This window comes from Crassostrea angulata, chromosome 7 (assembly GCF_025612915.1).
Source record: "Crassostrea angulata isolate pt1a10 chromosome 7, ASM2561291v2, whole genome shotgun sequence".
In the NCBI taxonomy this organism is placed as follows: Eukaryota; Metazoa; Mollusca; class Bivalvia; order Ostreida; family Ostreidae; genus Magallana; species Magallana angulata.
In genome coordinates, this window is record NC_069117.1 from 14,845,929 (window position 1) to 14,857,546 (window position 11,618).

The 11,618-nt window shown below is 33.4% G+C and overlaps 1 protein-coding gene across 2 annotated transcripts; it reads left to right on the top strand.

Annotated features, from left to right (window-relative positions):
- The first annotated feature begins 6,078 nt into the window (after positions 1 to 6,078).
- On the top strand, positions 6,079 to 11,618 carry LOC128157427 (uncharacterized). 2 transcript variants are annotated; one of them, XM_052819972.1, is made up of 5 exons: positions 6,079 to 6,218; positions 6,582 to 6,698; positions 8,689 to 8,770; positions 9,181 to 9,239; positions 10,566 to 11,618. In XM_052819972.1, exons 4-5 carry the CDS (start codon positions 9,232 to 9,234, stop codon positions 11,533 to 11,535), a joined length of 978 nt encoding a protein of 325 aa, XP_052675932.1. In that variant the 5' UTR covers positions 6,079 to 6,218; positions 6,582 to 6,698; positions 8,689 to 8,770; positions 9,181 to 9,231; the 3' UTR covers positions 11,536 to 11,618. The 2 variants fall into 2 exon arrangements, with proteins under 2 accessions (XP_052675932.1, XP_052675933.1); XM_052819973.1 differs by lacking the exons at positions 6,079 to 6,218; positions 6,582 to 6,698; positions 8,689 to 8,770 and adding an exon at positions 8,918 to 9,070.

The window sequence follows — 11,618 nt, forward strand, 5'->3', positions numbered from 1 at the left end:
CTTTACATAAAGATCAAAAATAATAATACAATAAAGAAAGATGTCCAAATAAACAACACACTATATGAGTTCATAAAACTCTGGCTACGTCATAATAGATATACCAGTTTCTTAGTGGGTTCTTGCGACTTGATCCCGACTCCCGACTGCGCCAAATCACGGTGTAAAAGTATCAAGGTGATATGCAATGAGTCCATTTCCAACTTTAGAGTGCAAAACACCGGAATGATGTCATGTCAAAATAACATTAATGTAGTGCAATCAAAGAAGAACAATCTCCAGTCCGCTATGTTTTGAAGTGATGTTATCTTTCTGTAGATTCTGCTCTTCTTTAATGTCTTAGTAAAAGATTCGAATAAGAAATGAAGCATAAAATCGAGGTGTTCTACATTGTTGGAGATTTTTGACAAGCTTTAACCTGGTTACTGTTTCAATTACTTTTTGTTGATTTTCCTAATAAATACACATTTTATATTATTTATACATGTACATGTTTCTAATTTAAGTATTTTTTTCATATTGATAGTTCTAGTCATTTAGCATTTGTTCATATTTTTCAAACCAGAATCTACCTAAATGTATCCATCTTTCAGGGATTTTTTTTTTAAAAATTGATTAGTAATTAATATTCAGTGATAAAGATGTACATACATTGTATTAAGTGGTTCATCACTTTGTTTTTATACTTTCAAAAAACCCTGTCAACCTTCTTTGAGCCACAGAATAATTCTACAGGCCGGGAACCCCTTTCTTAATTGAGCCATTAATATCAGGTACATATCAGATAAATTTATCGTGGTATTATCATGTGTAAATTAGGTGTATATATCGTGGTAATATCATGTGCACATCAGATAAAAATTATCTTGTAAATATCATGTGTACATTAGATAAAAATATAGTGGTATTATCATGTGCACATCAGATAATTTATCGTGGTAATATCATGTGTACATTAGATAAATATATCGTGGTAATATCATGTGCACATCAGATAAAAATTATCTTGTAATTATCATGTGTACATTAGATAAATATATCGTGGTAATATCATGTTTACATTAGATAAATATGTCGTGGTAATATCATGTGCACATCAGATAAATTGATCGTTGTCATATCATGTGTACATTATATATTTTCATCGGGTGAATTAATGTTGACATCAGATTTCTTAAGTGTGACAATACAATGTCGTGTGTCACTGAGATATCTTAATAGTGGATATGTCTCGTGTGGGTTGGATCTAAGCGTGCCGGAGTATCATGTTTAAGACCATGTCGTGACAATGGACTTCGATTTTCTTATATTAACCCGTGAGACCCAGAGCGTTAATATCGTTCTATATTAAAGGTAGAAGTTGAAATTCGGTTTCGGTTTCAAATCTGAAGTTACTGATGTAGATTCCATAAAAGTTAAGAGTATACAGTGTGACGTCATAGAAAATGGAGAGTCATGTCTACTCCCGTGTCTTCCTTTAAGAAGATTAATATTAATTTGATAAATAAAAGTCTTAAAAGTATATACTGTTCATATTCTAATTAAGGATCGTATTTCTTGTAGACGATATTCTAGACAACACAGTAATGATTCCTTGCAATGCCTTTAAATGCCTGACCTCTTTGGTAAGGGGATGTGTTGTGTTTGTAAAGATGTGCAATGACAATTTTTTTTTTCATTTTATTTAAACGTATTTGCGACAAAAGACAAAGCTAAACGAAGTTTGAATTCGTTTGAATCTCTTATCCTTACCAAGCCCTTAACAACCCCTACGTTGGACGAAAATGCAAACATTAATACGTCAATGGTTCGGCCATGTCATGGCTACGATAATTAGGACCATTATGTATATCATTATTTCTAACTAAACTAAAGAAAGAAAATAAAAATAAACTGCATGCAAGATTCTAAACACAAAAGGGAACATTCTTGTACAGTTAGTTTGGAAAATAAGCGGGTAATGTTTAATAAGGATCCATCTGTCTGGTTCGTGATAACATACATCTTTAATTAGTGAGTACTTTTAAATCTCTAACATCTTGATATGGACTACATCAATTCTTCAGGAGTAAAAACCCAGACATTTCGCTACTTTTTTCTCCGATTTTGAATCTCATTGGGGGAAGGAGGTAAAAGTTATCTTCAAATTGTGACGCAATTTCGTTCAGAATAAAAAGTAAATTAACAGTGAAAAAACAATTATTATAACGCTATATAAGATTTCTAACAGCGTATTTAGCGAAAAAGTATATGTGTATAACTGATTAAGCGTTGCAACTGATCTCTAGGCAATGTCAAAACCAGTTGGAATTTTTTTACATTGTTTTACATTGATGAGAATTTTTAAAATGCAGTTTATGGTTAAATTTTGTACAATTTGACGATTCTAAAACGATATCTGTATTTAGAATGTGATGTACATTCATCCATATTGATATCTAAAGGGACATAAAATTTTCTGTTAAATACATGTATCATAACAAATTATAATATATAAATAGTGCCTGTTTGGGAGGGTAACAGTTGAAATTGACACCCCGAGAAAACCATTGTCAACCGACGCGAAGCGGAGGTTGACAATGGTTTTCGAGGGGTGTCAATTTCAACTGTTATCCTCCCAAACAGGCACTATTTATTTTGTTATACTGAATGTCTTTTTTAAAATTTTCAAGAAAATTTTACTGCTTTCATATAGGAATAACGTGAATTCTACAGCGAACCGTACGCGCATAATTTTCGCGCATGTAACATTTTTTAATGTTACCCGTTGCCAAGTGCGTTGCTAACGCTGAGGGTAATAGTAAATATTATTAACTGCGTCTTAACCAATCAGATTTCAGTATTTAACATGAAAGTATAACAATACATAAATAGTGCCTGTTTGGGAGGGTAACAGTTGAAATTGACACCCCTCGAAAACCATTGTCAACCTTCCAAACAGGCACTATTTATTTCATCATACTGAATGTCTTAGTTTTAAAGAAAACTTTACTGCTAACGTGAATTCTACGGCGAACCATATGCGCATAATTTACGCAAATGTAACAATTCGTTGCGTTACCCGTTGCCAAGTGTTGCTAACGTTCAGAGTAACAGAACGGATTATAAACTGCGTTTAAACCAATCTGCAGATTTCAATGTCTAACATGAAACTATAATAATGTCAGATTTAAAAACATTTTAAGCTTTTTTTTATCAGATCAGTTGATACATTTTTTACTGAAATGCATCTATTTTCTTTACTAAACATACGCTTGACCATAAATAATTGTATTACAATTTTGTTTCTCTTTCATTCTCTATCACTTATATTACTCAATATTGCTCTAACATGTATTCATAGAAGTTCATAATAAATGAAATGTCGAATGGAGAAGGGTCTCGTATTGACATTGTGTCAGAATGAGCATTTAATCTGAAGCTAAATCCAGGGACGTATATACGTCCCTGCTAAATCCCATTCCAACCCTAATTAATCAATGCCTTTCAATGTGGACGATACAGGATTTAATTAAAGGAAAATTAGAAATTGATTCAATCTTACCACATTAAACTTAATAACTGACAGCAATATTTAGACTTTAAATTCAGATATATATTTAGACATGTATGCGTCAGAAGTCTGCAAAATAATTAACTTTCATTTACAAAATCAGCAATATTTTATAGATTTTTGGATGTTCAGATATCATTAAAAGAAATAGTTAAATAGGTATTGAAAGATCGTCACTGTATAGAACGGGTGTATGTAATAGCAGCCCTAGTATTCGTGTATTCGAAAAAATAAGTACAAATGAATTCACACCCGGCTCTTGGTTGTAGTATTGACTGTATAAAAGAACTTGCTCATGCAATGGCAGTTGTCGTTATCGCCGGTGAATGACAGCTTCTAATTTCTTTAATGACTTTCAGTTAGTTTTCCAATGCCATCTGCTGTTACTGCGTATGTTGATTGCTAAACTTTAATTGGAATATTATGTATCTCAAACTGGCATAATTAAATATATTTCTCTACGACGTTTGATTACAAAAACAACGTTGCACGTTGATTATTAATGAAATGATATTGAAAGGTAAATGGACTGGGGTTTACTGAACATGCGAATTGGTAAAACCTCGGAGATATTTATTATCTTATATTTATATGATAATTATAAACACTACAAGTAACATGTAAGAAATTCTTTATAAAGAATATGTACGCCTCGAATGCTGAGTACAAAGTTAATAGAAATTGTTTGATCAAAACTGATTTGCAAATACGCATTCATTTGAACTGTTTGGGTTCCTAGTTAACGGCAGAGCAAAGCTATAAATAATTAGAGGACATTCGGGTTGAATTAGGAAGATTATAAAAGCCATGAGATGAAAGAAAAATGTTTGGTGAATTGGGTACAATTACGTGAACGCCTTTTAACATAAATAAAGTCAGTTTTGCTATAAGCGGCAACCCTTTTCATATGTAACAAATTTTTGCTGCCAATATTTAGATTGTACGAGTGGGTTTTATTAAAACAATAAAATGATTTCTTTGGTGATTCATCCGAGATACACTGTATATATGAAGGTAGCGGCATTGCAGAAAAAAAATATAAACAACGCTAGCCCGCGTGAATCTTCAGAAAAAGCATTTTATTGTGCATATTTACATCTTTCTTTTCAGAAATTAATATATTTATTGTAAAAAATAAGTAAAATTAACTAAATTTCTGTTAATACTGTAAATTCCTTATATTACGTGAGTACTTAATTCCGCGATCTAGGTGTTTTGTATCAAATCACGAGAATATAAAATCGCGAACACGGAACATTTATCCATATTTCTTTTAGTTCTCAACCCTCTGAAAATAATGGCGAGGTTAAAAAATCCGCGAGGGGTGCTTCTCGCGATTTTACGCTGATATAAATTCCTCGCATTTAATATGAAATTTACAGCATACATCAATACCTTAGCTAAAGGAAACAGCCAAATTGTTCTTAATGGGAATTTGAGTCCGACATCATCATGAACTTTCCGTGCAGTCCGTGTTTTTTTCTTAGGTCGCTGTAGGTTTCGACCAATCGATAAACGGGGCGTATAGACTTCGGTTTTTATAGAGCTATGAATTGCAATCAATTTTCTTAAGAAACAGAGATGATCATACTAGGTGGATGTAAATATTTTTGTTTAACATACATGTATGGCGTTTAAAACGTTGCACTACTCAAAGTTTATTAAAACTTTTATTCAATAACGTGTCAGACATGTTCAACAATCTGGACATTCCTACGCAACATTTTGGATTTTTATTTGATCTTCTGTGTAAATGACACAATATAAAACTCCATCTAATTGGATTATGCAAAGCAAATGCAATGGATTGGGAAAAAATGAATCACATGTTTTGAATGTTAATCACGAGATTATCGAACATAAATCAAGTGACTGTCGCATATAAATCACATTATCGAATATGAAAGACATAATTATCGAATAACAATCACATGTTTCGAATAAGAATCACAATTTACGTTTATAAATCAGTTTACATGTTTCTTGAATATGGGTGACACGTTTTTGAAATTAAATATTTGAAAATCAAGCTGAAATATAACTCTTAGATACGTTGAATAAAGTTTCAAGATCATAATTATAGTATTGTGGCCAATGGCAATTCACACCAAGATTTAAATATCATACATATATCATTCATCTGGTCCATTACTAAGGAGACTAGTAATCATTTTCATTTGATGTTGTTTTACTGTTTTAATACAACGTCTGAAAATTGAAAATCTATAGGTATTTATTTGCTATTCCTCCAGCCCGCACATTTCAGAATTAAATACAGGCACATGAAATAATTGCTCCGATCGAAAGTAAGTGATATTCTTACAACAGTACCAATTTGAGGAAGATTTGAATTTTATTTCTAATTGGTTACACTTGATATAGCACAAAGGGCAAGTCTTTAAATGGATGAAAAAAAGGATGAAAAAATTCCCAGGGCAAAGCCTGAGACTTCTATTTTGGGTTTAAAAGGACCGTATTTAAATCTCGATTCACAATCCCAACTGATCGTCGAGTTTTCATTAATATTTTCAAAAGTTATTGACTATTTCATTTTCTTATTTACAGAGCAAATTATGTACATAGATTTAGTTGCACACCCCATTTAAAATCTATTTGGAATATAATGTACCTTGAACACGGACGGGTTAAAATCACGCAGTTCAAGGTAGGGTATTAAATCAGATACAATGCTCAGAGATTGCTATTTAGTGTATTTTTATAAATGCAGCATATATTTAATAATTGCAGTGTGAACATGCACACATATTTAGATTTATCGAGTTTCAAAGCTTAGTTTATAAAAAAAAAAAACAAGTCTTTTATTCTCTCGGTTTAATTCCGAGTGTACGTGTTTCCCTAAAGGTTGCCACTGGCCCTTAACAAGATTTATACATAATTTAATATGATGAAATGCGCGATTGCCTCCTCAACAGGTTATGCGTGTAATAAGATTGAACTAGGGTAAAACTTCTTAAGTTCTTGTAGAAATTTTAAAGAAAACAGAGAGTCATTGTCCTTTTTATTCCAGGTTTAGAGAAAAGACCTTCCAACTGCGGTGCACATATTTAAAAAACATGATATAACTCAAACAGCTGTACACCGGCTAAGTCGATCGGGGTATATTAATGGTTTGTCATCTGCACAGGTAGGTTTTTGTCTTGTAGGATTAACGGTGGGGAACGAACAAAGTATTCGGGCCGCTATGATATGTTCAATATTTTGGTTTCTTTACAACGTTGTTTTTAGGTCTTTTTTCACAGTCTTTTGTTAGTAAAGTGGGAATTGAAAAGGTTTGAATTTTCCAACACACCTTTCATATAAGACTTACTCTAAACTTCACTCTTATTCATTCGCCTTTTATATTCCAAACTTAAGTTGGAAGAAAATAATGATCGAAGATTTTCTTTAACGACGATGTATTTAAAGATATATCAAGTAAAGAAATTTGTTGTACGTTATTAACATTCAGTAAAATTTTATTTTTCAATCAAATCATGTTAGAAATTTTCGGCATATCATGCTAATAATAGCGAGATATATACTTTTGTTCTTTCTCCATACTTAGTCTGCTCTTCATCAGCACAGGAAATTTGTGTTTGCAGGCTATGAACATTGGGAGATCAAAACTTGTCATTTGATAGAGCACATCAGATAGACACCGTCATAGCTTTGATGTATTATTGATTTGGATTTTAATGAAATGTCAACATTTGCTACGGATTTGTTACCGATCGATCGAATATCGCAGCTTTACTTCGGGATCAGTATGCAAAAGCATAATCAACGTTTGCTTACTTTAGAGATGAGATCGCGACTTCTGACTGATGCACACAAAACAATGCATTATTATCAATGCTAAGTAATGTTCCTCTAGAGAGCACCTTATACATGCAGATCAGATAGTATTTCACACACAATGTCTTATTATGTTATGAACAATGGCATGTATAAAAGTAGTTCTATTTATGATCCACTAATCATTGTAAATGGCTTGTGATGTCATTTAAGCTTTCATTTTTTATGGTTTTCATTTACCAATAAGTACATGTATGTTCTTAAAAAATTCAAGATTTTTTACAAACCAGATTGCATATCTTTTCAGTCGTCTTTGAATTAACATTTTTCGAAGTAGGATGAAAAAATTAATAACTATCATTCTGAAAAAAAAAAGTCGAGCACAAATACTGTTCCATGTAGCATACACTAAAACCACGTTTTAGTGTTTTAGTCGAAAAAAGTGATTGCGTGGGCAAATATGTACCTTTTACTTCTAAATCATTTATTGCAAATCGATACAACAATTTGCTAAGTAATAAATCAGGTACAGATAGAGTGTTTTCCCTATCCCTATACACCTTTTGCAATGACTCTTCACACTCTGTTTTTTTTTTAGGCAGCAAGACAAAAAAATACCGTGCGGATTAATAATGGTTTTACTTGACTCATTGTCGTAAAAACTATCTATAATTATTATTTTTTATATTTTCATTAACAGTTTGACGCATAACATGTGCTGTATAATTGTCATTCGATACATGATAACCACTTAGTATGAATACTTTCAAAGTTGCTGTGTTTTGCTGTCATCAATACCTGTACGTGCGGATAGATCTACGTTTCTGTGTCTATATATTCATCTCAATAACACCGTTATTTGTTTATTGCCTGACTTCTCGGAAAATAATAACTTCTGTTCAAGAAATATGACTTTGACACGTGTTTTTTTTTTGGGGGGGGGGGGGCGGGGTTTTCCGGCCTCCTCCCACAGTAATGATACCGGGTCACTCGGGCTCTCGCGTTAACATCAGTGCCAACGAGAGATATTAATATAAGTTGTAGGTTTTGTTTATCAATTGTTCTAAAATAAATATAGTTCAGTTTAATGATTGTAAAGGTAAATATTTCTCTTGCACATTATATATTCTATTTATTTAGATCTCTCACCAGCTATTAATTAATACAGTTTTTAAATATCCATTAAAAAGAATTTGATTTGGCCCATTGGTCCATGTCCGAGCGCCCAGTAAAACCTCCATCGAACACTAAATGGCACTCCTCTATTGAATTCACATGAATGACATTTAAATAGTCTTTAGCAGATACTTCTGCAGATAATGATTTTTATATTTCTGTAGTTTTAATACGAGGACCCTATTCATGACAAAATTGGACAAACAAGGATGAGAAACTCAAAACAGAAGTCTACTCCAAAACCCAGTGAGTATATATTTACAGAAAATGTACCGACTTCCATTAGAAAAGTTGAAGCCAAGAATCACAATAACCTGAATGACAGTCTTATTTTCCAACAAAGACGTTAATTTTCAATCGATATCAAGAATTACCTTTTGGGTTTCGGGGGCATTCATAGAGTGCTTGACAGCAATTTAAAATCTAGCCATCGATTCAGAAACTTCTCATCCGTTGGTAAATAGACAATCTGTGTATCGTTTTGGTAGGTAATTCTTGATAACAATTCTGGCCTTCTACTCATTGTGTGCTGGATTTTGAGAATGGGTGAGAGTATAGACGTTGTATTTAGTTTTCCACATTTTCTAAAGTTTCTGTCGGCGTTGCTTGGACCACTCTGACGCCTTCATTTTTCATTCTCACTCTCTCTTCCACAGGTGTGAAGTAAAGGCTGTTGATTCAAAAGGTGTTTCACAATCTGATTAAGGATGCCCAGGTAAGTTTACCTAACACAATGAATATGAAGCATACAAAGCGATTTTGTTTGAATATTTAGCCGTTGGAAACCCAAATGTCTCAGCTGATAATTTACTTTACTGCCATTTAATGTATCTTAGTTTAACTGAATTGGTTAGGGACAGGAATCACCCACAGAAACCAATATCAGTTGTTACTTATACAGAAAAATATATGCATTCTGTGATATATATTTATTTCAGTATTGAATTCCTCGCAGGTGAATTGTCAGTTTAACAACTGATCTGAGGGCCAATCGTTAAGAAATCTGATAAATATTGCCTAGACTCTAGGTAAACGTCTACACAGTTTGTTGAAGCCCACTGTCTTGAACTGCACTGTTTTAATGGTTTCACGTTGTTTTCATACAGAATGCTTCAACACTCCCAGTTAAAGTTCTTTAATCTTTGACAGATTCACTACTTTTGATGAAATAAAATATATAACAGTTGCATGGTATCAAAATTGAAATTCACAAATCAGTATCCCTAGCAAAATCAATGACTTGTTTATATTGTTGCATGCAGTTTTATTAGATAGTACTGTAATATTTAAAATCCCTTCTTTTCTAAACCAAATCAAACCCTGAAAGATTAAAGGAACTGACTTGTATTATCATCGGTGTCATCAATGCTAACAACGACCGCTACACGTACTCAAAATGTTTAACTTGTACAAATAGCTCAAGAATGTGGAGTCTAACTTTCCTACTTCATGGTATTTAAAAGTCTTGGTGACTTAATTTATCGTGCTGTTTTTGTCTTCTCCTTCTTTTTTGAGCATTTAAAGTTCCCATAACTGAAATATCTTACAACGTTTGTCCATGTAAATTCCACACGATATCTGTGTGTCAAAGGAAAAAATATCAATTAATTGCATATATGCACTATATATCACACGCAAACTACTAAATGGTACTTTTAAACATGCAAACTGTGAATTGTTTCATTAAGGAAGAATTCGGTTAGATAAAAGAATTGAAAGAAAAACAAGAGCAAACCGATATTTCGAGAAATTCGTTCGGATTGGCGACATTATTATATACCAGTAGTGCATTCTGCTGAGAAAATGTAGTTAAAAGTGTCGGTGAGGGCACCAATGCAACTTTGCCATGGTATCCTTGCTAAATTCAAACTTTGCAAAACTAATGACACAGACGATATTCATTTAATATTTCAAGTGATAAAAGAAAACATTTCATTCATCAGTTAATCGCTTCCGTATCAAAATGGTAAAGTTACTCGCCTGAAAGATTCTCGTAATATTGTTCTATTAAATTCATGATGTACATCGGCCTCTTTTTCAGATCAAGGACTATGGACCTTGGGGGATACACTTCTAGGCGGTCAATGCTTGATAGAGAGAAGGCGGTAGATGGTGCTCGCAACCCTGGTGCTAGTAAGTTTGGGCATTCTCTTGCTGAAATTAACTCCAAAAAGGACAAGAGTCTAGTTCGTGAACTACGCAAGATTGAACACGAGATTAAAAGCATGAGTCTGCAAATGAACCAACGAAAGAAGACCTTTGTAAAATCTTGTCATGTGTTGAACTATGATCCCATTATATTAGTTGAACGACCACCGTCCCCGGAAATGAGAAAGAAGGCTTTAGCAATGTCGATGGGTTTGGATGAAGAAGAATACAATGAACATTTTGAGAACGAGAAGGTTCCACACTATATGCATCAGCTCAGATCCAAACAGAAGACTCCCTCAACATTACGTACTATAGATGCGTTTACAATTAAAAACAAGAAAAAGAAGAATATATGGGAGGACGCGGTTGAGCAAAATGATGCCCCTGTGTTCCATAGTACAGTGAGACCTTGCTATCAACTGACCAAACGAGAACAGAGTGACTTACAAATGGGCTGGGCATTACACAAACCCAGACTAACCCCTGATAGCGAGGTTCAGAGAGAGGGACTAGAAGACTACCGGAAGTCAAAAACCCCGCCTCGTTCTATCACACCCAAGTCACGTTCCTCCACTGCTGACCACCAAGCCAATGCCAAATCGATTAAAGTAGTTGGGGATGTTAATTTACCAAAAGACTTTCAGGGTGATAGTGAAGATGAGTTCACTCCATTTATTACACAAATGGCGAAAGTTCGAAACCACAATTCGACGTCTAAAGCGTCTAATAACCCACCAAAAGGCTATAAACGAGACCCTCTGGTTATTAGTATGAAATCTGTTCGCTTTTCATCAAGCATTCCCAATACTCCCGTGCAAAAGAAACGTCCAAAGTTAGCTGCCACTAAAATTGCATATTAATTTCATAAATGTATAATTGTTAAAATCAGATTGTGTCGTACAAAAACTGTTTATATTCGAAATAAACTTCAGAAGAACTGTTA